The sequence below is a fragment of the Pan troglodytes genome, chromosome 20 (genome assembly GCF_028858775.2).
Source record: "Pan troglodytes isolate AG18354 chromosome 20, NHGRI_mPanTro3-v2.0_pri, whole genome shotgun sequence".
NCBI lineage: Eukaryota > Metazoa > Chordata > Mammalia > Primates > Hominidae > Pan > Pan troglodytes.
The window spans coordinates 59,540,609-59,568,592 of NC_072418.2; the positions used below are offsets into that span (position 1 = coordinate 59,540,609).

Consider the following 27,984-nt stretch of genomic DNA (forward strand, 5'->3'; position numbering starts at 1 on the left):
CCTCCCCCTCAATCCTCCCTCTCGCCCCCGCCTCCTTGGCCGCGGAGGCCTCTGTGAGATGGAGGAGCTCAGTTGGCTCCGCTCGGCTCCGCTCGGCTGGGCTCGGCTGAAAAAACCCTGGGGGAGGTGGCGCGCGCGGGTTTCTGGGAAGCGTAGTCCGGCGCAGTCCGCGCAGGCGCACTGCGGTCGGGCGGGCCTAGCGGGCGCGGTCATTGTCCTGGCAGAGCGGCGAGCCGGTGAGTGTGGCTGCGGGGTCCCGCCCACCCTCTACCTGTGCCGGGGGCCGGGGGCCGGAACCTGGCCCCGGGGAGGGCGCGGCCTCGGGGAGACGGCGTGCAGGCCCAGGTACGGGGAGTGCAGGGCTGGGTGCAGGTCCAGGGCGTGCGGGCGCAGGAGAGGGCGTGCAGGCTAGACCGAGGTGCGCCTGGAGAGGCTGAGCGGCCGAGGAGAGGCTGAGGGGAAGCTGAGGGGCTAAGGAGAGGCTGACTGGAGGCTGAGGGGCTGAGGAGAGGCCGGGGCCAGGGAGGGAGAGGCGTGAGTGGGTTGGAGGTAGGAAAGTTGCATGAACACCAGGGCCATCCTGGGGGGAAGGTGGCCTGTGTGAGAGACAGGCAGTGCATATCATCCTGAGGATGAGGCTGTGTCTTTGTGGGTATTGTGAATGTGTCTGTGTGTGTGTCTGTGTGGGTCTGTATGTGTGTGTGAGACAGATTGTGTCGTCCTGAGGGTATGGCTGTGTCTCTGGATATTGTGATTGTGTGTGTGTGTTTGTGTGTGTGTGTGTGTATGAGACAGAGAGAGAAACTGCGTGTCGTCCAGAGGCTGGGTCTGTGAATGAATGTGAATGTGTCCATGTGTGTCCGTGTGGGTCATGTGTGGTAGCGTGTGTGTGTGTGTGTCCCACTTCTTCAGAGTCTTGGTCTCTCTGTGGAGCTGTGTCTCTCCAGGTCTCTGCCTATGCATGTGTGGTGATATCTCTGAGTGACTGCCTGTGTCCTTGTCTTTGGTGTTGTGGGTGTGTCAGCCTTGATCTCTGTCCATGAGTGTCTCTGTGGGAGGGTGCCCTCTGGGTGTCCACTATGTCTGCTCTTTCCATGCATGTCTCTTGGCACGAGTGTAGGGCTGCGTCTCTCCAGGGGCCAGTCCTGTCTGGATCTTCCCTATCTCTGTGTGTCCACCTGTGTCTAGAGTATTTCTTGATGTTTGCGTGTGACTCTGCAGGGGTGGGTGCGTCTGGGTGTGCCTCTTCCAAAGACTATATGCCTGGACAAGGGAGCCTAGCAGAGCCACTACCTTCTCACCCTACACTTCTCCTAGTCTGCCCGCCCACAGTTCCCTGGCTTTTTCCTGCCCATAGAAGGCTCTGGAGGCGTAGGGGCCTGGGAGTGACAGGGGCCGGGTGGAGGAGGGGAAAAGGAAGGCTGTTTCTTCTGCCTCCCACAGGATCTTCTTAAAGTGGGATCAGACTCCCAAAGGGTCTCTGTGCCCTACTCTGTTCTGACCAAGGAGAGGTTGATTTGTTCAGGGAATGTGTATGCAGCCAGTGCTGGCCGTTTATAGGTGTCCCAGTAACTCTGAGGTAGAGACCATCATCATCCTTATCTTACAGATGGGGAAACTGAGTCTCAGACTAAGTACTCACCCAAGGCTACCTCAGGCATCCAGGTTCCAGAGCCCCCACAATTAACCACCAGACAAATGGGAGATCCCTTTTTTCCCTTTCCGCTCAGCTGACACAAGGTTGCAGGATTTTCCCCAAGGGAATCCCCGCTTGGAAACAATGGAAATGGAAGAAAGGAAGGAAATGCCAAAAAGCTCAGAGGAAGAAGAATCCAGATCTAAGGCCAAACTGGGTTCAACAGCCACTGGCCATACTCTTGGGCAAATCACTTCCAGGGCCGCTGCATGATTTTTAAGGGTACTTTGCCTTCATGGGCCCCTTGCTCCATTGTTTTTTTAAAGCACTAAAAATTACATTTTGTTATTTCATTAATAGGAAGACAAATGTAATCTAGGCTGGATTCGATATTTTCTTATGATTTTAAAAGAAATTAAGACCTTCCTATGGGCCCCTAAAGGTTTCATGGGCCCCATGCTCTGTGCCTACTGGGTAAGTGGGCTCTGGTCACTGCTGTGATCTGGCAAAATGGGCCAGTGTTCTTGACCTCATAGGACAGGGGTGAAAGTCAGAGACCACTATCTGCAAGGAATATGTTTTTTTTAAATTAAATTGCGTTTCAAAAATGTTGATGGTAATATGAAGTTTCTACACCCAGGGAAACAATTCAAAGGAAGAGAAAGAAAAAATAATTAATAACCCCTACCCCCTTCTCATTCCCACTCCATGCCCTCCAGACACCAACCCAGCCTCATTCCACAGCCTTCCCCAGGCTGGAAAATGCTGTACAGATGTGTCCACATCCACATGTTTTGGTTTGTTTTTTTCACAAAGGGGCTAAAGGTATGCATAAAACTGGGTAACTTGCTTTTCTCACTTAGTGAAACCACAGACATGTCAACAGATGCAGAACTAACTCTGCTTCGCAGAGGCGACTTGATACTTCATACTATGGAGACCCTACCCTTGATTTGATTCCTTTAGTAATGTTTATTAATTTTGTTTTCAGGGTTTTTTTTGCCTCTAGAAACAATGCTGCCATAAATATCTTTTTTTCCTATATGTAACTTTTACACGGCGCTTTTATTGGTGTGGGCAGATTCCCAGGAACAGGGTTGCTGGGTTATGGGATTTGTGTATTGCCAGCTCACTTTCCAGAAAAATGTTGAGCGACTCACATTCCCTCACCAGTGTGTGAGAGGGCCTGTTCCTTTGAATCCTGGCCAGCACTAGAAGTTAGCTCATCTGTTCATTCAGCTTGATGTCTAAGTGCCTCCTGTGTGTTAGACATTGTCCTAGATGTCGGAAATACAATCTAAAAGTGATCATCCCTGCTCCCTGGGGGCTTCTGTTCTCATGGAGGGAAGACAGATGACAAACTTGAAAACAACTATTTTAAAAAAGACAGTTGTCAATAGTGGTTTGTACTGCAAGAAAATAGAGGGGGAGAGAGTTGCTGCTTGAGGTCAGGTGATTGGGGGTAGAGGACTTCTCCAAGGAGGTGACGTTAGAGCTGACCAGGAAGCAGGGGTAGTCATGGGAAGAGCATTCCCTCCAGAGGGAACAGCAGATGCAAAGGCCAGGGGGCCTGGGGCCAAGCATGGGAGAGGGGAGTAGAGGAGATGGAAGGGGAGAGGCCATCAGGGGCACATCATAAGGGCTGTGTGGGCAGCAGTGAAGACTTTGAGTGATTTCTAATGGTGGAGGAAGCCAACGAAGAGTTTTGAAGAGTTTTAGCCCAGAGGACATTTTCACTGAGTGATTACAGTTGGCCAGGTGTGGTGCCTGTGTACAGGCATTAAGTGGTAGGAACCCCCAGCCCACACCTTTGTGATCCTTTTGTTCTACAACAGGGCTTCTCAACCTCCACACTACTGACCTTTGGGCCTGATCATTCTTTGTTGTGGGGCCTGTCCCGTGCATTGTACAGTGTTTAGCAGCATCCCCAGGCTCTACCAACTAAACGCCCATAGTACCCCCTGCCAAATTATGACAGTTTGGCAAATGTCTCTAGACGTTGACAAATGTCTCCGGGGCAAAATTGTTCCCGATTGAGTTCCAAAGGCTTCTGCCAACTTGCCTTATATATATGCCCCCCCACAATTAAAATTACTTTTCACTTGTGGAAGTTGGGACCATTTGGCCTAAGAAAGGCTCTTCTTTGTCTTAGTGGTTCTTACGCTTTAAGACGTGTCAGAATCACCTGGGAAACTTGTTTAGAAATACCGATTCAGGGGCCCTACCCAGGTAGTTTGATTCAGAGGATCTGAGGTGGGGGGCAGGAATATATATTCTGAGTGAGATTTTAATAAGCATCCCCAGTGATTCTGGTACTTTGAGAATTGGTGCACCAGCTAAAAGAGCATTGTGTTAGAGAGGATTGAGGCTTTTCTGGGTGATCCTGAAGGGTTGGAGATGTAGAGAGGCATGTTTCTGTTTATAGCAGAAGAAAAACTCATTTCCAGTCAGAGGTGTTGGTGGCACAGGTAGTGAGCCCCCCATCACGGGAGAAGCCAGGACTGAGCCAGCATGTCTCAGACTCCAAGAATTTGTCCTCATCTGTGTCATGGATCCTATTTTTTTACTTTGCCATTTACTTGATTTGGCTCACTGATTTTTTTGTTTTTAATTTAAATCAACTTAGTTTAAAAGGGTATTCTGTGTGACTGCTGTAAAAGAAGCTGAGTTTTGCTGTAAGAAGGGAAACAAACTTTAAAACAAATTGAAGTAAAGCCAGGCAGTTCTAATGAGATATTATGGTCACCCTAAGTTTGGGGCCTGAACCCTGCTTTTCTTTTTAATTTTAATTTTTAATTTTTGTGGGTGTATAGTGGATTTATATATTTATGGAGTACATGAGATATTTTGATACAGGCATACAATGTGTAATAATCACATCAGGATAAATGGGGTATCTGTCACCTCAAGGATTTATCCTTTGTGTTACAAACAATCTGATGACATTTTTAGTGTTTTTTTTTTTTTTTTTTTTTTGGGACGGAGTCTCGCTCTGTCACCCAGGCTGGAGTGCAGTGTTGCCATCTCAGCTCACTGCAAGCTCCGCCTCCCGGGTTCACGCCATTCTCCTTCCTCAGCCTCCTGAGTAGCTGGGATTACAGGCACCTGCCACCACACCTGGCTAATTTTTTGTATTTTTGGTAGAGACGGGGTTTCACCGTGGTCTTGATCTCCTGACCTCGTGATCCGCCCGCCTCGGCCTCCCAAAGTGCTGGGATTACAGGCGTGAGCCACCGCGCCCGGCCAGTTATTTTTAAATGTATCATTAAATTATTATTGATCATAGTCACCCTGTTGTGCTGTCAAATAGTAGGTCTTATTCATTCTTTGTGTGTGTGTTTTTTTGTTTTTTTGGGTTTTTTTTTTTTTTTTGAGATGGAGTCTCGCTCTGTTGCCAGGCTGGAGTGCAGTGGTGCAATCTTGGCTCACTGCAACCCTCTGTATTTTTTTAATACCCATTAGCCATCCCCACATTCCCCCCACCCTTCCACTACCCTTCCCAGCCTCAGGTTTCTTCATCATTCTAGTCTCTATCTCCATGAGTTTGTTTTAATTTTTAGCTCACACAAGTGAGAACTTGCAAAGTTTGTCTTTCTATGCCTGGCTTATTTCACTTAACATAATGACCTCCAGTTTTATCCATGTTGTTGCAAATCACAGGATCTTATTCTCCTGCTTTTCTTTTGTTTCAAGGGGCGAGTGATGGGTTGCAGGGATGTTAAGATATCTCTTCACTTGAGACTTTGTCCTGAGCTTGTCAGGAGAACTGGAGGAGAATTGAATCAAGATGCATTTCTCTAGGCGAATCTGGCTCTGAGAGCCCCTGGGTGGAAGTTCCTTACACTCATATCTGCTAGTTGAACCTCATGGTAACCCCATGAAGTCTGGGGGAAGTGCCCAAAGAGGCCACAGGTGGTTCTGGGGCATCTCAGGGGGCCTCAGTCCAGCACTCACACTCAAGGAGGGATCCGGGCAGGGCCATTGGGAGAAGGCAGGGTGTCCGGTGGCCCTCAGCAGCCTGCGGGAATGTGTGTGAGTGTATGTGTGTTAACCGTATCTGTAGGAGTGTACATGGGAGTGCATCTGTGAGGCATTGTAGCCTGGAGGCTAAGCATGTGGACCCAGACATACTCTGCCTGACTCCAGTCCCAGCTTTGTAATCTTGAGCAAGTGGTTTAATCTCCTCGGGCCTCAGTCTCCTCATCTGTGAAATGGGAAGGTAGAAGTAGTACCTCCCTTCCAGGATGGTTGGAAGATCAAGTGATATACATTCAAGTTCCCTACATGCAGTAAGCCCTCTAAATACTCACTGTTGATGTATGTGTATGTGTGTCTATCTGTCTGTCTCTGCTTGTCTCTCAGTGGGTGTGTGTCTGTCCTGTCTACATTTGTGAGGCCAGCCTAGGCCTGGTCTCTCAGCATGCCTCCCTCTTTCTTCTCCCTACAGCACTGTTGGCCACCGCAGGCCTGTCTTCCTATTCACCGTGGGCAGCAGAGGGATGGCTGCTCAGCTGCTGACTGATGAGGCACTGGTGAGTCATGTTGCCCTGTCACTCTCCTTTCCAAAGGCTGAATCCTGCCTTGGGTGAGCCTCTGCTGCTCGAACCCTCTCCAAGGCCCCCAGTCCCATCTTCTGGGGCTGTGTCTGCCCTGATGAAGAGGGCTGTGCTTACAGATGATGCTGACCCTGGCTGTGGGGTCAGTTGTAGGGGACAGGGAAGCTTTGGAATGGCCAAACTAGCTCTCTGGACTCTTAGGAGACACAGGTGGGCACCTGTGGGAAGTGGTGGTTTAGACATGTGACATTGAGTGAAAACTTGCGCAGGACCATGCTGGATGTGTGACCTTTAAAATGGGCAAACGCACTAAATGCTCCTTGTGAATGCCCACATGTGTGATGAAAGTACAAAAGCTTATGGGAATGAGGCCCACAAATTCACCCATGATTTTACCCCAAAAGATAATCACTCTGGAATGTTTGAGTCTGGCTAAGCAATTTTAATGTTAAAGATTGCTTTTTCATCAGAGATTTCATCCTGAGCATTTCTCCACATCATTAAAAACTCCTTTGTAACGTCCATCTTAATGATCCCATAAAAGTGTTGTTCAGTGGCCATACCCTGGTTTACTTAATGGTTCCTCTGTTGTTGGACCTTTATTGGTTTCCAAGTATTCTTTTTTTGGTTATAAACAGTGTCTTGAGGGACACTGGGCACAAATCTTTCCTTGTGTCTTATGTGATTTCTTTAGGAGTGATTCCTTGAAGAGGAAGATTGGGTTGGGTGTTTTTGAGGTATTTTGATATTACTTTCCTAATCAGTTATGGTGGTATGTATTCCCACCAGCATGTCTGAGTGGGTCTCCGATGATTTATATGGCTGTTGTCAGGCATTTATTCTGCATGTTGGATATATTTAGATTGGTGCAATATTGCACCATGATAATAAATGATAAATGGATATAAATGACAAATGATATAAACCATGATGAGCCTGATAGGGGACAAGTGGTGCCACGTGATTTATTTCTGAGTAGCATTGTTTGTATTATTAGTGAAGTTCAAGTCTTAGAAAATGTTTACTAGCCATTTCTGTGGGCAGGGAAATGATCTGTCTTGTGCTTTAGCAGTCTACAGGAATCTGAGTATGCTTTAAAGACTTTACAGAAGGAAATGTGTGTGTGTAAATATTTGTGGCAAATATTCTTCCCAGATTTGCTTTTTGTTTATTTTACTTTATTTTTTCTGTATAAAAGCATTTCATATTTTTAAAATCAAATCTGTTGGTTTCTCCCACTGTGGTGTCTTTCTTCATCTTTAAGCTGTGAAAGGGTTTCTCCATCCACAGGTCACATAGCAGCTATATTTTCTTCCTTTTCACCATTTGTCATTTGAATGTTAACAATGAACTTTTGAATCTACCTGTAATTGATTTTGCTATATAAATGTGTCAGTAGACTTATTTGGGAGCTTTGGTTTACTCTGTCTTCATTTTTTTGGTACCTTTGTTGAGGTACACATCACGTATCACAAAGTGTACAATTCACTGATTTTGGGTACATTCATAGAGTCGCGTTAACCATCACCACAGTCCATTTCAGAATATTTTCATCATCCTGAAAAGGAGCCGAGTACCCATTGGCACTCATTTCCATTTTCCCCCATCAGTCCGCGGCCCCTGGCAACCAGTAATCAGCTTTCTGTCTCTACGAATTTGACTATTCTGGACATTTCAAATAAATGGAATCATACATGGTGTGGTCTTTTGTGACTGGCTTGTTTCACTCAGCATAATATTTGCAAGGTTCAACTATGTGGTAGCACATATAGAGCTTCATTCCTTTTTTTGACTGAATAATATTCCAGTGTGTGTTTCTACATATTTTATTTATCCTTTCATCAGTTGATGGACATTTGGGTTGTTTCCACTTTTTGGCTATTATGAATTATGAATAATGCTGCTATGAATATTCATGTATAAGTCTTTGAACATATGTTCTCAGTTCTCTTAGGTGTGTACCTGGAAGTGGAATGTTGGGTCATTTGGTTAACTCTGTTGAACTAGTAAAGGAACCACCAACCAGACTGTTTTCCTAAGCGATTGCACCATGATGCCTTCATTTTTGTCTCATCTGTGATTCTTTCCTTGAATTCTTCTTTTACCTACATTACTTAGAAAGATTTGTTGATTGTTTTTATTTCAACAGGGTTGGGAGTTTTGGTTTAAGTTTTTTTTTTTTTTTTAATTACTACTAGTGTAATTACATTCGATTTTTTAAAAAAATTGAGCCTGTCTGGTTTCAGCTCTTTAGAGTTTTCCCTGTGGTGAAATGGTTTGTGTCATTAGACAGGAAACCGAAAAAGATGGAGTACTAGAAAAAGGGGCCTTGGACACGTACGTGCAGAGAACTCAGAGGCCCTTTGTTAGCACTTCTGTCCCAACACGATGGGCTCCCAGACCTGGAAGGCTGTGTTCTGTGTCTCAGCACAACCCTGGTGCCAGTCTGGGCTTGGTGCCTGGAGACTGCTCAGTGAATAGTTATTGAGTGAATTAGGTGGGTGTACTTAGGGAAGACTTCCAGAAGGAATTGTTATATTACAATTTTGTAAAATAAATAAATATAGGGGTGAGAGGGAACTTTTGGAGGTAATGGATCCGTTTATGGCCTTGATGGTGGTGATGGTTTCACGGGTGTATATGCATCTGCAAACTCATCAAGTTATGTACATTATTAAATATGTACAACTTTTTATATATCAGTCACGCCTCAATCAAGTAGTTTAAATTTTTAGAAAAGGAGGAATTATTAGCTGGGCTGGCTGAAAGATACATTGGGCCAAAAGGTCAAATAATATCATATAAGGATCTATAGTTGTACATAAGATATATATTAAATATCAACATTAAATAATAGCAAGAGTTGACATTTACTGAGAGCTTCCTCCATCACACGAGGCACCGTGCTTGGACCATATTTGTACACATTTAACCTCACAACCCTGTGGAGGGGGACATTGTTATCAGGAAGCCTGCCTCTCATATGAGGCTCAGAAAGAGAAAGACAGTTGTCCAAGGAAACAGCTCATGAGGGGCAGAGCCAGGATTCCGTTGCAGAGCGTGGTTCCTGAGCCCACACTCTGAACCACCAGCCCAACTGCTTTCTATCAAAGGTGACCCCTCAGGCAGAGGAGGCTATCTTGAGCCCAAGCCCCGAAGGGCATCCTAGGACCACAGAGGGACTAGCCAGCGGGGGTGAGGCCTCCCCTTGGGATTCAGTTGGTGGTGGGGAGACTCAGTATGCTGGAGAGAGCCAGTGAGCTCTGAGTGTCAGTAACAATAGCTGGCAGTTATTGAGTGCCTGCTGTATGCTATGCATTACCATTCTGAGTGTCTTACATAAATAAGTGGGCAGGTGGGGCCTGTAGCAAATTGGAGCTTTCTTGCCCCATCAAAGGGCCAGCCACCACTCAGCTCCAGCCTAGAGTGGCCAGATATTCTGGTGTTTAAAGAGAAACTAGAAATTCATTTTCTTGGTAAATTGTGGATGTGTTTTTCATGTGAGTAACAATTAAAAACAATTTTGAAACCCCCATAGGAGCAAAATAGAAATGTGTACAGCTGGCTTCAGGCCCAGGTACATCTCATATGCGCTGTGTGCTCAGAGCTCCCGTTCGTTCCTTGTGCCTTGGGGGTTGTACCACTGAATCAGTTCAGAACAGCAGGTCCCTCTGTAGGACACAATAGGTCTCTCATTACTCACATGCCATGCTGTGAGGAAGCCCAAGCAGCCACAAGGAAAAGCAATGTGGAGAAAAAGAGATGCCCACCAAGGCCTCAGTTATGCCATCCATACCAGCTCAAGAGACAGACTTGTAAACAAAGAAGCTAGCAGACTACTCTAGCCCAGCTGCCATCCAACTGCCACCACACAAGAGATGCCAGGCACGAACTGCCCAGCTGAGCCCATCAACCCCAAAATAGTAATAAATTGTTGTTTTTGAGCCATTAAGTTCTGAGATGGCTGCTACCCAGCAAAATATAACTGGATCAGAAATTTAATCTGTGGCCGTGGCTCAAGATCTTCATGTGGCAGAGTCATGCATGGATGATGTGATCAGCCAGCAATAATGTGAGACGTGCAGGCCTTCATCACACTAGGGAGGAGGTCGACTGTCAAGCACCATTTCTGGAAGTGGCTTCAGGATCGCTTGTGATCTGTCTGGAAGAGAAGCGCCAGCTGGGACACTCTGTGATATTTATCCAACTGTCTTCTTTATAGGCAAAAGACGTGCCATCCATCTCAGGGTCTGATCCAAACTAAACTGCTCCTTGGCTGTGATGCCAGCTAGATTGGTATTATACGTGGATGAGGCCATCTAATGTTGGGGCTGAGAGTTGAGCTGACTGGGTTTAAAATGCTGCCACTCCCATCTGTGTGACCTCTTGTGCCTCAGTCTCCCCTTTTGTAAAAGAGATGAGCTGATAAAAGTGCCTACATAGTAGGGTTCTTTTGAAGATTAAGTGAGATGATGTGTGCAGTGGGCTTAGAACAATACCTGGCATGTAGTATGTGCTTAATGAACATTAGTTATTTTTATCATTATTTGCTAATGAATTAGTATGGAAGAAACCTGGTGCCAATACCATGTCTGTCTTATTCACAGTTGTATGCCCAGTGCCTGGTGCATGGCAGGCACTTAATAAATATAGGTCAAATGAATACACGAAAGGGTGAAGTATCACTCTGTGTGTTTCCAGGAACCATCAATGAACATATTTAGAATATGTCAGAATATGTATTAGATACCATTGATCTAGAATTCCTGTTTAGGGGGTAAAAATTCAACCATACTTTTCTGGTAGCCCGGAAAATTATAAGTTAATCAGTTAAATTTCCAATCCAGTTATATTTTGCTGGGTAGTAACCATCTCAGAACTTAATGGCTCAAAAACTACAATTTATTACTATTTTGGGGTTGATGGGCTCAGCTGGGCAGTTCGTGCCTGGCATCCCTTGTGTGGTGGCTGTTGGATGGCAGCTGGGCTAGAGTAGTCTGCTGGCTTCTTTGCTCACATGTCTGTCTCTTGCTGTGGTATGGATGGCACTGCTGAGGCCTTAGTGGGCATCTTTTTTTTTCCACATGGATTTTCCTTGTGGCTGCTTGGGCTTCCTCACAGCATGGCATGTGAGTAATGAGACATAATGAGACACCTGTTGTGATGACTGGCTTCTCCCAGAGCAAGTGTTCCAGGAGGCTGAGGCAGGAGCTGGAAGTCTTCTGTGATCTAGCCTGAGAGTCCCAGAACATTACCTCTGCCAGATTCTATTGGTCAAGCAGGTCCCTAAGGCCAGCCCACATTCAAGGATAGGGGAACTAGACTCCACTAGTGAAGGATTTGAGGCCATTTTCAACAAGTCTACCCACTTATATTGTCTACCAAAGCTGACTTATATTGAAAGAGACAGTGAAAATGGGTAATTTGATCCAGCAAAATATAACTGGATCAGAAATTTAACTGGTGTTTTAATTTACAATTTTCTGGGCTACCAGAAAAGCATGGTTGAATTTTTAACCCCTAAACAGGAATTCTAGATCAATGGTATCTAATACGTATTCTGATATATTCTAAATATGTTCATTGATGGTTCTTGGAAAGGTACCTGCATTTTCCTTGCTTGGGCAGCAGGACTGGGCATTTCTGATTCACAGCCCTGAGAGTATGATAATTGAGAGTATGAGAGTTGTATGCTCATTTTGGGCAAATACTCAAAGCAGGTAGCTTTTTATGTGTCTTCCTATCACATACGATTGCTTTCTTGGGCCTGTTCAAGGTACCATGTAAGAAATTTAAGGATTCAGTCATTTGCTGTACAAACATTTATTGAGTACCTACTAAGTGCCAGGCGCTGTTCTAGGACCTGAGGATTCTGTGGTGGCTCAGGCAGACACAACTTCACAACCCCCCATGAAGTAGATGCTGTTATCCCCTTTTAACAGAGGAGGAAACTGAAGCCTGCAGAGGTTAGGTAATTGAAGATGTTCACTTTCATACATTCACATAGCTAGAAAATGGCCAAGCCAGGGTTTGATAACAGGTCTTTGTACTTCTCAGACATGCCCTTAAGACACTGCACTGTCTTTCAAAACACAAACAAACAAACAAAAACACTCACCCCCCTGTATTACTTGTGGCTGTGTAACAAGTTACCCCCAAACTCAGTTGCTTAAAGCAACAACTATTTACTATTTTACACAGTTTCTGAGGGTCAGGAGTGGGGCAGTGGCATGGCTGTGGCTCAAGATCTTCAGTCTTCTCAGGGCTTCCCAGGCTGGAGAATCCCTTCTGAGAGGCTCACACAGTGGTTGGTGGTGGGATGCCTTAACTCCTTACTGACATTGGTGGGAGGCTTCAGCTGCTGGTCAGATGGGCCTCTCCAAAGGACTCTACAGGGCAGCTGGCTTCCTCCAAAGTGAGTAATCCAAGGGAAAAAGAGGGAGTGTGCCCAGGACCAAAACTGTGATCTTTATAACCTTTTTGTCTTTTTTTCCCCCCTAAATTTCTTATTGTGCTAAAATACACATAACATAAAATTTGCCATCTTAACCGTTTTTAAGTGTACAGTTGAGTGGCATTAAATGCATTCCTAATGTGCAGCGCCACCACCATCCATCTCCAGAACTCTTTGATCTTGTAAAACTGAAACTCTGCAGCCATTAAACAAACACTTTCCATCCCCCTCCCCTCCGCCCCTGGCAGCCACCATTCCACAAGTCTCTATAAATTTGACTTGATACTTCATTTAAATCATGGAATCGTGCAGTAGTTTTACTTCTGTGTCTGGCTTATTTCGCTGAGCATAATGTCCCCAAGGTTCACCCTTGTAGCATGTGTCAGAATTTTTTTTTTAAAGGCGGAATAATATTCCATTGTATGCACAGACTGCATTTTGCTTATCCACTCATGTGCTTACGTACACTTGGGTTGCTTCCACCTTTTGGCGATTGTGAATAGTGAGTGTGCATATAACCTTTCCTTGGAAGTGACACCACACTAACCTCTGCTGTATGTTGTTGATCACACAGAATCACCCTGGCACAGTGAAGGGGCTACATAAGGCTGTGGATACCAGGAATTGGGGATCATTCGGGGCTGTCTTGGAGGCTGCCAACACACACACACACACACATACACATAAAACATGAAAATATTCACAGTGTCACTCCTCTGATACAGCTGCTGTTCACATTTTGAAACATTTCCTTCCGTCTTTTTCCTGTGTATTGTTTTCATGTGGTTGAGATAAAATGGTTATTTAGAATTCTGGAAACCCAGAAGCAACTCTACATGGAAAAGCTCTGCATAATTTTGTAATGAAAATAGCTATATAATTGGCCATGAGGGTAGGCTATTATTTAATGAATCCCATGCCATGGATGTTATGGTTGTCCAAAGGCTTGCCCATATAAATAAAATGGAGTGGACATCTTTGTGCATGAAGCTTTGCCCAATTTTTGGATTATCTTGTTGGGATAGATTTCCAGAAGTAAAATGTCTGAACATTTTAAAGACATAAAATGTGTAATATTAACCTTTTAATTGAAGAAACAATAGGTAAAACGCACCTATTTGAAAATTAGTAAACTGGGAAAATGAATTCTCCCACTTCCCCTCCCCATCCTGAAACTACTGGCATCACCTGCTCTTACCAGATTCTATTTTGGTTAAGAGCTTTATTGAGATATAATTCACGTATCGTAAAATCCATCCATATAAAGTAGACACATTAATATCCAGTGCTTTTTAGTTTATTTACAGTTATGCAACCATCACCACAATATTTTAGAAAATTTTTACCACTCCAAAAAGAAACCCCATACCCATTGGCAGTCACTCCCCATTTCTCTCCAACCCACCCTCACCCCTAGGCAACCACATATCTACCTTCATTCTATTTTGCCTATTCCGGACATTGTATATAAATGAGGCATACGATATGGATTTTGCCTGTCCCGGACATTGTGTATAAATGAGGCATACGATACAGATTTTGCCTATTCCGGACATTGTCCATAAATGAGGCATATGATATGGATTTTGCCTGTCCCGGACATTGTACATAAATGAGGCATACGATATGGATTTTGCCTGTCCCGGACGTTGCATATAAATGAGGCATCCGATATGGATTTTGCCTATTCCGGACATTGTACATAAATGAGGCATACGGTATGGATTTTGCCTGTTCCGGACATTGTACATAAATGAGGCATACGATATGGATTTTGCCTATTCCAGACATTGTGTATAAATGAGGCATACGATATGGTCTTCTGTGTCCGGCATCTTTCACTTGGTGTCATGTTTTCCAGGTTCCTTCATGTTGCAGCGTGTGTCAGAGCTGTCGTGTGGACGAACCACATTATTTATCCATTCATCAGGAGATGGACATTTGAGTCGTTTCCACTTTGGGACTATTGCGAATAGCATTGCTATGAGCATCAGTGTATAGTTTTTGTGTGGCACTCTGTTTTCATTTTTCTTAGATATCTACCAAGAATGAAAGTGCTAGGTCATAAGGTAACTCTGTGTTTATTCACTTGAGGAAATGCCAGACTGTCTTCCAAAGCAGCTGAACCATTTTACATCCCCACCAGCTGTGCATTCTTACCAGTTTCTTGCATTCACTTCCATAAAGAGGTCTGCGCCTGTATAAGCACATATGTGTAAATTTCCCTTTATTATTTCCTCTTATGGAAATGTTAACAAACTAGACACACTGTTCTGGGCATTGATCTGTTTTTTCATGTAACAGTATATTCGGGAGATCATTCTGCACCTGCAGCTAAGGGGCTGCCCCCTTTTTTTTGTTATGGTTGTGTGTATTCCACTGTGGTGGATTCACTGACCTGATTTATCCAAACCCTTACTGATGGCCATTTGGGATGTGTTCAGTCTTTTTACTTCTTCATCTGATACTGTAATAAATATCCTTACACATCTATGTTTTTGCATGTGTGTTAATATATCTGAATTAGTCTAAAGTGTTCAAAAGAATTTGAATATTAGTTTTGATAGATTTTGCTAAATGCCACTCCATAGACATTGTCCCAGTCTGTTCTCCTATCAGGAGTGTCAGAGAGGAATGTTTCAGTATTTGAGTTGGAGAGAGTATTTCCTTTAGAGAGGAATGTTGTTGCAGTATTTGTCCTTTTGTGACTGGCATATTTCATGGAGCAGAATGTCCTCAAGGTTCACCCATGTTGTAGCATGTGTCAGAATTTCTTTCCTTATTAAGTCTGAATGAGGTTTCATTGTATATAGAGACCACATTTTCTTCTTCTTTTTGTCTGTTAGTGTACACTTGTTGCTTCCACCTTTTGTCTATTGTGAATAGTGCTGTTAGGAACATGGGTGTGCAAATACAGAGTGCACCTGTAAAATTCTAAATTAGATTCTGTCCCTCTCCTGCTCAGACCTTCCAAAGAATGAATAAGAAGGAGCCAGCTTAGGCCAGACCTGAAGGAAGAGCATTTTGGGCAGAGGAAACAGCTAGTGCAAGTGCCCTGGGGGATATTCGAGGAGAGAAGGCAGGCTGGCAGGGCTGGAGCAGAGCACAAGGGGCGGAGCAGGTGTGGGGACAGGGTGGGGGTCAGAGGTCAGAGTCAGGACTACATGTATGGGCACCACAAGTTTTCATTACCTGCCACTCTGGGTGGTTCGTGAGAGGCAGCAGCCTGCAAGGATGAGGACTCGGGCTCTGGAGACAGCCCATGAGGTTCAAAGCCTGGCTGTCCCACGCAGTAGCTGTGTGCTTTGGTCCAGGAACCTACCCTGTCTGTGCCTTGGTTTCTTTTATCTCTACCTTCCAGCCTCCCTCCAGTGCCCTCTATTGACAGAGCTTCACAGGGAGTAGCTGCTAAGGCAGAAACATCACGGGATCGCAGAGTCAAAGCCCGCAGTTCTCTGTGCAGAGTGTGGAAGGGGGGCTTTTGGGGATGAAAGACAATCACTTAATCACTTTTAAACAGGCATACTATATTATAATGTTAGCACCTGACTCGTAGGTCTGTTTTAAGTTAATAATGACTGAATCAATATGTGCCAGCATGGTATCTATTTCTCAAGGCTGCTGTAAATAAGTACCACAGACTGTGCAGCTTAAACAAAGGACATTTATTCTGTCACAGTTCTGGAGGCTGGAAGTCCCTGATCAAAGTATCCACAGGACCACGCTCCCTCTGAAGGCTCAAGGGAAGGCTCTGTTCCAGGCCTGTCTCCCACTTGCTGGCAAGTTCCCTGGCTTGTGGCAGCATAACTCCATTCTTCACACAGCCTTGTCCCTGTGTACATGTCTGTCTCTGTCCACGTTTTTCCTTTCTGAAATGCAAATTAAAACCACAGCATCACCTTACCCCAGCCAGGATGGCCATTATTAAAAAGTCAAAAAACAATAGATTGGCGTGGATGTGGTGAAAAGGGAATGCTTATACACTGCTGCTGGGAATATAAATTAGTACAACTTCTTTGGAAAACAGTATTGAGGTTTCTCAAAGAACTAAAAGTAGATCTCCCATTTGATCCAGCAGTCTCACTACTTGGTGTCAACCCAAAGGAAAATAAGTAATTATATCAAAAAGACACCTGCACGTGTATGTTTATTGCGGCACGATTCACAATTGCAAAGATATGCAGTCAATCTAAGTGCCCATCAACCAATGAATAAGGAACGTGCCCATCAACCCATAGATAAAGAAAATGTGATACACACACATATAATATATATGTATATCACATTTATACACATACACACATACATACACACACATACCATGGAATACTACTCAGCCATAAAAAATAATGAAATAATGTCTTTTACAGCAACTTAGATGGAACTAGAGGCCATTATCGTAAGTTAAGTAACTCAGGAATGGAAAACCAAATGCTGTGTGTTCTCACTTATGAGTGGGAGCTAAGCGATGGATATACAGAGGCATACTGAGTGGTATAATAGACTTTGGAAACTCAGAAGTGGGCAAGGTGGCGGGGGGGTGAGGGATGAAAAACTACATATTGGGTATAATGTACACTATTCAGGTGATGGGTGCACTAAAATCCCAGACTTTACCACTGTACATTTCATCCCTGTAACCAAAAATTACCTGTACCCCTAAAGCTATTGAGATTTAAAAAATTGAAAAACAAATTTCCCTTTTCTATAAGGACACCAGTCCTGTTGGATTAGGGCCCCCTACCCCCACTCCAGGATGACCTCATTTTAACTAATTACATCTGCAGCAGCCCTGTTTCCAAATAAGGTCATGTTCTTGAGACCTTGAAGGTTGGGACATCAGCATATGAATTGGAGGGGCTCATAATTCAACCCATACCAACCACTTAGAGTAGTACCTGGCACATAGCAGCTGCTGCATATATGACTGGTGTTGCCTACCTCATCATCACCATCCACCCTGCTCCGCCAGGTTCTTTCAGTCCACAGGCTTGTGACATCTACCACAAAGCTTGTGACATCTACCACAAAGTGCTGCTCCTTCCACGTGGACTTCTCTCCATCCCCAGCAGTCTCATCTGCCTTTTCACCTTCGGGTCTTGATCCAAGCTCTCTTCCCTACCCAGAATCTCCCACTAAAGACCCAACCACCAGTTCTCTTCACAGACTACTCAGAGTCTTCCTGGGCACCCCCCACAGCTGGCATTACTCAGGCACCTGAAGACCTTTGTTCATACCTTCATGATTGATTGCGTTTACCAAATTACGTGTCTTTGTCTGCCTCTGCCATGAGGAACTAGTTCTTGAACCTTTTGTGTCTGTATCCCAGCACTGGGCTTGCTGCCTGGTGCTTAGTAGGGGCTCAGAAAAGTTAGCTGTGCCCCTGGATTCCATCTGGGGCTCTGCCTCTGCTGTGCTCCTAATGCATTTGTTGATTCACTGGGTTAGACTCACTTTGCCTTCAGTTCCTTTCCATCTGGTTCTCAGATCTGTGACCTTCTGTTCCAGAATGTTTCATATGGGATTTATTTCTCTGTCAGAGTGCCAACCCAATATAACTAGACACAGAGAAAACTGTGAGTGATCCCTTTAGAACTCTGCATCTTATTGAAATCACTTCCGCTACATCCCATCTGCCTCCCCTAAATCCTCTTGGCTTTTCTGGCCATTCCTCCACGCCTCTGTAAGGAGGGCCCTGCGATGAGCGGATGTGGGTTTCCTCTTACAGGAATCAGTGACGTTCAGGGATGTGACTGTGGACTTCACCCAGGAGGAGTGGCAGCAGCTGGAGCCTGCCCAGAAGGACCTGTACAGGGATGTCATGCTGGAGAACTACAGGAACCTGGTCTCACTGGGTAAGGGGCAGCTTCGTTGAGTTACTCGTCATTGGCCCATAACTTCAGGACCACAAATAAATTAAAAAAAAAAAAGATCAACAGATCTGACTACATGGAAAGTTTTAAAATTTGCTCTACTTGAAGCTAAAAATAAAGTTGATCATGATGGTATGGGAAATAATATTTCTCACGTGTTTTACATTCAAAGGGTCATAATTATGTAAGCAGCTCCTGGGAATAAGAAAAAGACTAAGCGAATGATAGAATGGACCAAACTTATGAGCTGGTGATTCATAGATTTAGAAATACACAAACTTACACTTTATAAAAGTTTTTTAAACCTTACTACTGGAGACACACAAATTGAGGTACTAGCAGTTTTTGCCCATGAAGTGCACAAAGATCAAAAAAGAATAATAGCCCATATTATGCGGCTGTAGAGGAAAGGACTGTCATTTTAGGAGTATAAAGTTGGGACAGCTCTTTTGGAGGATAGCTTGGCCTTATCAGTCAAATAGTGAAGGATTCCATTTTTAGAGATCTGTCCTTTAGAAATTCTCACGTAAGTATGCAAAGTTTTCCATGGGAAGAAGAATCAAGGAAAACGACCTAAATGCCCAGCTGTCTAAGACTGACTGAACGTATCAAGGCCTATCGATATGTTGGAAACCAGGCAGCTCTTCAAAGCTGAGGACTGTTTGTAGGCACTGACATGAAAAGATGTCCCACAACATACTGTTAGGTGAAAACACTCACTTTTGGAATCAGATTGTGGTCCTATTTCTTTAACAGCTTTTCTGGAGGTATTATTGACCTGTAATTAACCACGCATATATAAAGTGAAGAGTTTGATGCATTTTGACATAGTGCATACCCAGGAAACCATCACCATGATCAAGATAAAGGACATATCCATCATCCCCAAGAGTTTCCTCATCTTCCTTTATTACCCCTCTCTCCCCTTCCTCAACCCCCATCCCCAGGGATCCCCTGGTCTGCTTTATGTCACTGTGGTTGAGTTTACATGCTCTCCAGTTTTATATACATGGAATCATACAGTATGTACCCTTTTTTTTTTGGTCTGGCTTTTTTTGGTTTGACTTGCCATTATTTTGAGATTCACCCATGTCATTGCATGTCTCATAGTTCATTTATTTTTATCTCTGTGTATTATTCCACTCTATGAGTATGCCACTATTTGTTTAGCCATTCGCCTGGTGATCAACATTTGGGTCATTTCCAGTTCTGGGCTATTACAAATAAAGCTGCTGTGAACATTTGTGAACAGTTCTTTGTGTAGACATTTGCTTTTCCTTCTGTTGAGTGGAAAGTCTGGATCATGTGCTACATGTATATTTAACTTGTTTAAGAAACTGCCAACCTGTTTTCCAAAGTGATTGTACTATTTCACATTTCCACCAGCAGCACACAAGCTTCATTCTAATTGCTTTATCTTTTAAATTTAGCCTCCCTTGTAGGTGTGTGGTCTCATCACTGTGCTTTTCATTTGATACTGACACTTGTAGGTGTGTGGTCTCATCACTGCGCTTTTCATTTGATACTGATAATCTTTTCCTGCGCTTATTTGATGTTTGTATATTCTCTTTGGTAAAGTATCTGTTCAAGTGTTTTTCCTGTTTTTTTTTTTTCTGTCGGGTTATTATTGAATTTTGAAAGTTCACTATGTATTCTTTAACTATCTAGAAGTCCAATGCGCTATCCATTGCGTCACAGAGCCAGACCACTATGTATTCTTGATACAAGATTTTTTTTAGATATATGCCGTGCAAATATTACCTCCCATTCTGTGGATTGTGTTTTCACTTTCTTGATGGCATCATTTCTGACTCTAAAGTTTTTAATTTTGATGTAGTGCGATGTATCTATTTTTTGTTGTTCTCCTTGCCTGTATTTTTGGTGGTATATCTAAACAATCTAACTCAAAGCCACGAAGATTTATTCCTGTGTTTTATTCTAAGGTTTTAGTGGTTTAGCTCTTCACTGAGGTCTTTGATCCATTTTGAATTAATTTTTGTGAGTGATGTAAGAACGGGGCTCAACATCATTCCTTTGCATGTGAATATCCAGGTGCCCCAGTGCAATTTGTTGAAGAGCAGAAGTTTTTAATTCAATGAAGTCCAGTTTATCAATTTTTTGGTTTTGGTGTCATTTGTAAGAAATCTTGGCCTATCCCAAGGCCTCAGAGGTTTTCTTCTGTAAGTTATATAGTTTTAGGTTTTACATTTTGTTCTTTGATCCATTTAGAGTTGAATTCTTAATATGATGTATTAATTCAAGTTTATTGGGGTATGTTGGGGGGACAAATGTATGTCCAGTTGTCCAACACCATTTGTTGAAAAGACCACTTTCTCCAATCGCCTTTGCATTTTTATCAAAAATCACTTGTCCATACAAGTGTGGGTCCAATTCTGAATCCTGTTCTGTCCATCTGTTTGTGTGCCTTTGCACCAATACCAAGCAATGTCATCCTTTCAGATCTTGCTTTTATGACTTGTGCCCAGTCTAGAATGACATTCTCCTCAAGATCATTCGGGGTTTTCTGCCCAAAGCCCCATGAATGACAAGGTTTTACAGTCTGATTGGTAGGAAAAGGCACTGTTCCCAGCCCTGTGTCAGCTCCGGTCACTGTTTTCAAATCCTTTCAGATGTTTTTTTCCTGTGTTGGGTAGTTTCCTGACATGCACGTTTTGACCAATAGTCTGCTAAATACTGGAGGGAGTTCCTTGCAGGTCTTCAGAACACTGTGCAGCTCATTCCTCTCTCATCTGTCCTGGGAACTCTATCTGCCTTGGTCTCTCAGCTCTGTCTCCTCAACTTGGGGAGTTGGCCAGACTGTACCTCAATTTACCTTTCCTTTGTCAGAGCCTGGAAACTTCCCAGGCAGTTAGCTGGGGCAGTTGTAGGACCCACCTTGTTTGATTTTCTTCTCTCAGGGATTTTGCCCTTCATTGCCTGATATTCAATGTCTTCACAACCATTGTTTTATATATTTTGTTTTAGGCTCAAGGGAATCTTATCCTTTATACTCTGTCTTGGACAAAAGCCCCATTTGGGGGAAAAATGTGTGTGTGCATGTACAGGCGTTGGAGGGGAGTCTAAAATATAAACCAAACTGTTAACTCTGGTGAGTAAGATTACAGGAGACTTCCATTTTCTTTTGTTTTTGTTTTTTTTGAGACAATCTTGCTCTGTTGCCCAAGCTGGAGTGCAGTGGCATGATCAGAGCTCACTGCAACCTCCGCCTCCCTGGTTAAAGTGATTCTCCTGCCTCAGCCTCCTAAGTAGCTAGGATTACAGGTGCCTGCCACCACACCCAGCTAATTCTTGTATTTTTAGTAGACATAGGGTTTCACCATGTTGGCCAGGCTGGTCTCAAACTCCTGACCAAGTGATCTGCCTGATTCAGCCTCCCAATATGCTGAGATTACAGAGACTTCCATTTTCTCCATTACTGTTTTGGTGTTTGATGTTTTAAAAACAAGTGTGAATTACTTTCTAATCAGAAACAAGCAAAGAAAGACAGAAAACTGAAAAACTGTGAAGGACAAGAGATTTAGCAATGTGAAAAAAGAATGCACCTACATTTGTATCAAAAGGAATGAATAGCGTTTTGCACATTAACGGCTTTTGGCGAAAGTGCCCTCTGCAGAAGCTTTGGATGTCTCCCATGACAGTGGCCATGCCGTCAGACTTCCTGCTCTTTTGCTGACCTGACTAGAGAAAAGGTGTGATCGGGTAGTTTTAATCTGGGTGGTGTGGAACTGTGTTATCACAGCTGTCGTGGTTAAGCGCTGAGTGTTTGCTGTTTGCAGATGATCTCTACTGCAGGGTTTTAGCCTGAGAAAGGGAGGTGGCTTCCTCCCCGCTGTCCCTCTGCTGGTATTCTGCCCCCAGCTCTCCTGATTTCTCCAGGTCATGTTCACTCCAGGAGACTTCCAGCTATATTCACAACCAAGACTCCTGGTCCTCTCTGATCGCTGCCAGCTCATATTCCAGAGCATCTCAGACTCCATCGGCCCCAAACAAAATTCACCATCACCCCTGGAGACAGTCTTCTCTCCACCGAGTCTACACCCCACACTACCATCTGTGCCAGCATCTGGACATTGTGCCACACCCTGACTAGGGTCTCTAAACCACAATCATTCTCCTGCATGAAGTATTTCTCAGTTCTTTTCCTCTGAGATGGGAAAAGTGATGCATGGTAATATAGCCACTCCTCAGGAGCCACAGCTCAGGGGCCACACTGCCAAGGCTTGAATCCTGCTGTGCCTCAGGTGTATTGTGCCCTCGAGTACATCTCTGACTCCATTCTTGTATCTCCGTTTCCTCATCAGCAAAATGAGGATGGTCATAACTATCTACTACTGTATGTAACTCAAGTATGATTGTGAGGGTCTCCAGAGATCCGTGCAAATTGTTCAGCACTGTGCCAGGCGTGTTGCCAGTGCTCCATACTCGCTTATCTGGTACCTTCTGTGTGCAGGCTGTGTGGGGAGCTGGGGGGTGAGCAAGGCCCTTGCCTCTAGTGGAGCTGACTCCTGCTGGGGGCCGATAATAATCAGATCAAGGGACAGGCAGAGAAAAATTGCCACAGGTCACTGAGTGTTCATAAAGAAGTGGGCAGGAGGACCTTCCTTCCTTACGTAGGGTGGATTGGGAAGGCTCCCGTGGGGTTGTGGGGAAACAGGCCTGAAGGATAAGGACGTCCACGGCAGGTCCACAGGACAGTGGGTGCAGAGGCCCTGAGGCAGGAAGAACACACGGACAAGAGGGAGAGCATGGTGATGAGAAACTGGGAGGGAGGGTGGGCAGGGGACGATTCAGGCAGGCCTGCTGGGTGCTGAGGTCCCTGAGGCTGCTGGAGGTCCTGGCATCATTCTCAGTACCGTAGGGAGGTCACGGGAGGGTTGATCTGACTCCTCAGAAGACCGCACTCCCGGAGGAGTGGAGGACGCATTGCAGGGGTGAGAATGGGGTGGGGAGGACAGAGAGGAGCTGCTGTCGCATTTCAGGCAAGGACCCGTGGTGGCCAGCTGGCTTTTTGTCAGTGGGGACTGGGAGATTTGGTCTGATTCAGGCTGTTTGCGCACAGCGATGCTTGCCAGCAGTCAGGACAGTGGGAGGGAAAGGGCAAGTCAGGGTGTCTGCTAAGTCTCTCTAAAACAATTTTTAAAATTTTATATTTAAAACTGTGAAAAATATATAGAGAACATAAAATGTACCATTTTAACCACTTTTAGGAGTACAGTTCAGTGGCCTTAAGGACATTGATGTTGTTGTGCAGCCATCACCGCCATCCATCCCCACAGCTCTTTTCATCTCCCGCAAATGAAACCCTATCCCCATTAAACACCAACTCCCACCCACTCCTCAGCCCCCGGCATCCTCTGTTCTACCGTCTGTCTCTGGGAATCCGACCTCCAGGTACCGCAGATGAGTGGAATCACATGGCATCCATCCTTTCATGTCTGATTTATTTTACTAAGTCTCTTTGATGGGCTTTGCTTTTTTAAAAAATGTTTTTCATGGGGAAAGTCTGAAATCCCAAGTTTCGTATTGGATGTGTTAGGCTTGGGCTATCCAGTTGAGATGCTGGGCTTTTTTGAACAGTTTGGACATAGCCCAGAAAGCAGGTCTGGGCTGAAGGTGTATGTTTGAGCAGCATCAGCCTGTGGATAACGTTTAGATCCAGACTCACTTCGTGTGGCTTTGAAGGTCCAGTGTGATTCAGGAGAGTGGTCTCAAACTCAGGTGGCCTCAGGAACTACCAGGTGGATCATTTATGTGGAGGAGGGGGACAGCTGCTGCCCCGTGCAATGTCTTGTTGCCCATAAGAATGAGGCTCCACGTGGCCATATCTTCATGTTTTTTATGAGCTAGCAGCCACATGGACAGCAACTTTTAAATGCTGGGAATGAGTCCCCTGATGCAGAGTCTAGACTCCACCTAGGCTAGAAATCGAGGTTTAGAAATGAACAGGATACACGTGGAAGGTGATTGAAGCTGTGGGCACAGAGGTATTTAGCCAGGGAGGGTGGATGAGCAGAGAAGAGGGTCTGAACCCAAGCTCCACGGAATGCCTGCCACCCAAGAACTAGGCAGCGTGTGACGGAGCAACAGAAGCAATTGTGAGACCCCAAGTCATGTGATTATTGTGGGCTCAAGCGAGCGGTCCTGTGTGTATGAACACTTAGTGCTGAGGCTGATGAGAGGGCCGGGGTGCGGGAGGGCTGGGGCCAGCCAGGGCAGGTGCGTGATGAGCTAGCGGGAGCCGGAGCCCCAGCCAGGGGAGGGGATCTTGCAGCCAGCAACCCGGGGGCAGCCACACCAGAGAAGTGGCAAAGGGGCAGGAGAAATGCCCGATTTTTCTCTCATTTCACTTCCAGTTTCCTGCCTTTGGCCAAACACACAGGAAGCCAGTGGGCAAAGTCAGCATCCTGAGCACAGGGCAGGTCAGAGAAGGGTGGAGAATAGAAAGTGGGTCGAAGGAGTAGAGAATAACCAACACATGCCATATAAATGCTAGCTATTTATTATTTCTTTATTCTTTTTCTTCTTTTTTCAATATTTATTTATTTATTTATTTATTTTTTAAGAGACAGGGTCTCACCCTGTCACCCATGCTGGAGTGCAGTGACGTGATCATAGCTCACTGCAACCTCGAATTCCTGGGCTCAAGTGATCCTCCCACCTCAGCCTCTCAAGTAGCTGGGACAATAGGCATGTGCCACCATGCCTGGCTAATTTTTAAAAAAAAATTTAGTAGAGGCGGGGGTGGAGGGTCTCACTATGTTGCCCAGGCTGGTCTCAAGCAATCCTTGCCTCAGCCTCCCAAAGTGTTGGGATTACAGGCATGAGCCACTGTGCCTGGCCATCTTATTATTTCTGATAAAAACTGTTGCTTGAGGAGCACGACTGGTTGTGGATCTGCAGGATGAAGTGAGGAGGCCCTGCAAGTCAGTAGCCGGCTGCAATCATTCCTACTCAGGTTTACGGAGCCTGCCCTTTGCTCCCTGCAAGCCCAGCTCACTACTGCAGTTTCTCTCCAGGAGTGCCTGTCATCCCTCTTCTGAAGGGACATTTGCTCTCCCTGTTCACCTCCTGTGTTGACTCTGCTTCATAAACCACATTGGCCTCAGTTCCATGCCTCCCTCCTCCCTCCCTCTCTGATCCAAGATTCTTCTTTGCTAACTCGCTCTGTGCCTTGGGCCTCATTAGGGTCGGTTTCATTTGCTCCTTCCTGCTGTGGAGCTTCCTCACTCCCAGCATCTTTAACTACATGTATTTGCATCTTCTGTTTTTGTTTTTTTCAGACTGGGAGACTAGACCTGAAATGAAAGAGTTGGATCCAAAGAATGACATTTCGGAAGACAAGCTCTCCGTTGTTGGGGTGGCCACGGGGGGACCCACGAGGAATGGTGCCAGGGGTCCTGGCTCAGAAGGAGTGTGGGAACCAGGCAGCTGGCCAGAGAGGCCGCGGGGAGATGCAGGTGCAGAGTGGGAGCCATTGGGAATTCCCCAGGGGAACAAACTCTTAGGGGGCTCAGTACCCGCATGTCATGAACTGAAGGCATTTGCCAACCAAAGCTGTGTCCTGGTCCCACCACGGCTGGACGACCCCACAGAAAAGGGGGCCTGTCCACCCATAAGGCGTGGCAAGAACTTCTCCAGCACTTCAGACCTCAGTAAGCCCCCCATGCCCTGCGAGGAGAAGAAAACCTACGACTGCAGCGAGTGTGGCAAGGCCTTTAGCCGAAGCTCGTCCCTGATAAAGCACCAAAGGATCCACACGGGAGAAAAGCCGTTTGAGTGTGACACCTGTGGGAAGCACTTCATCGAGCGCTCGTCCCTCACCATCCACCAGCGGGTGCACACGGGCGAGAAGCCCTATGCCTGCGGGGACTGCGGCAAGGCCTTCAGCCAGCGCATGAACCTCACTGTGCACCAGCGCACGCACACGGGCGAGAAGCCGTATGTGTGCGACGTGTGTGGCAAGGCCTTCCGGAAGACCTCCTCTCTCACCCAGCACGAGCGCATCCACACGGGGGAGAAGCCCTACGCGTGCGGGGACTGCGGCAAGGCCTTCAGCCAGAACATGCACCTCATCGTGCACCAGCGCACGCACACCGGGGAGAAGCCGTACGTGTGCCCCGAGTGCGGGCGAGCCTTCAGCCAGAACATGCACCTGACCGAGCACCAGCGCACGCACACCGGGGAGAAGCCGTACGCCTGCAAGGAGTGCGGCAAGGCCTTCAACAAGAGCTCCTCGCTCACCCTGCACCAGAGGAACCACACCGGCGAGAAGCCCTACGTGTGCGGCGAGTGCGGCAAGGCCTTCAGCCAGAGCTCCTACCTCATCCAGCACCAGCGCTTCCACATCGGCGTGAAGCCGTTCGAGTGCAGCGAGTGCGGCAAGGCCTTCAGCAAGAACTCCTCGCTCACGCAGCACCAGCGCATCCACACCGGCGAGAAGCCCTACGAGTGCTACATCTGCAAGAAGCACTTCACGGGGCGCTCGTCCCTCATCGTGCACCAGATCGTGCACACCGGGGAGAAGCCCTACGTGTGCGGCGAGTGCGGCAAGGCCTTCAGCCAGAGCGCCTACCTCATCGAGCACCAGCGGATCCACACCGGCGAGAAGCCGTACAGGTGCGGCCAGTGCGGGAAGTCCTTCATCAAGAACTCCTCCCTCACTGTGCACCAGCGGATCCACACGGGCGAGAAGCCCTACCGATGCGGCGAGTGCGGGAAGACCTTCAGCCGCAACACGAACCTGACGCGCCACCTGCGGATTCACACCTGAGCGCCTCTGTGCAGGGCTCTCACTGGCGGTGCCCAAGACGGACGCCAGATGGCTGCGCGCTTTGTCGGCAGTGCTGTGAGAAGTTCTCCCCTGGGGTGGGGACTCGGGGTCAGGGGAGCTCAGGAATGTGGGGTTGTGGAGGGGCTGGCTGATCACACATGCCCCCTCCTTACTGAGCCTCAGAAAGCAAGCCCCTCGATGTCTGACGTATCTGGGGACACTTCAAGGTTCACTGTAGCTGAGCCATGGCCGCTGGTAACAGACATCAGGGTTCCAGACTAGCCCTCTTGAGTAACTGTCCTACGAGCTGGGACAGGTCACGCCTGCCTCCACATCTCTGTTTCTTCAGCGGGAAAGTGGAGCTGGTGGAGGGGAGGGAGGAGACATCTCCCTCTTTGTCAGATACATCCTGGAGTCCAGATGCAGCTTGTCACCATCTGCGTTTTCTCGGTGGGTTGGGAGCGTGAGGGCCTTCCTATCCCTCCACCCACCGTTTCCCTGCAGTGCGCGCTGGCAGCCACCAAGCTAGGAAGTGGCAGGAGTTTGCCGGTTGTTTGTGAGGGGAAAAATTTTTTTTTCAGAGTTAGCAAATAACAGTAACTACTGCTTTGAATGCCAAAGTTTCTTAGAGTGGTCTGTTACGTTTTTTAAAAATAAAACTTTTAATTAAGGGA

The 27,984-nt window shown here is 46.0% G+C and overlaps 1 protein-coding gene across 4 annotated transcripts; it reads left to right on the plus strand.

Moving 5' to 3' along the window:
* The first annotated feature begins 138 nt into the window (after positions 1 to 138).
* On the plus strand, positions 139 to 27,984 carry ZNF71 (zinc finger protein 71). Of its 4 annotated transcripts, none has more exons than XM_016936937.4 (4): positions 155 to 345; positions 6,084 to 6,168; positions 18,375 to 18,501; positions 25,821 to 27,984. In XM_016936937.4, the coding sequence occupies exons 2-4, from the start codon at positions 6,136 to 6,138 to the stop codon at positions 27,308 to 27,310; spliced, it is 1,650 nt and encodes a 549-aa protein (XP_016792426.2). In that variant the 5' UTR covers positions 155 to 345; positions 6,084 to 6,135; the 3' UTR covers positions 27,311 to 27,984. The 4 variants fall into 4 exon arrangements, with proteins under 4 accessions (XP_063658366.1, XP_016792426.2, XP_016792430.2 ...); XM_016936941.3 differs by having other exon boundaries at positions 157 to 236; XM_063802296.1 differs by lacking the exon at positions 18,375 to 18,501 and having other exon boundaries at positions 139 to 236.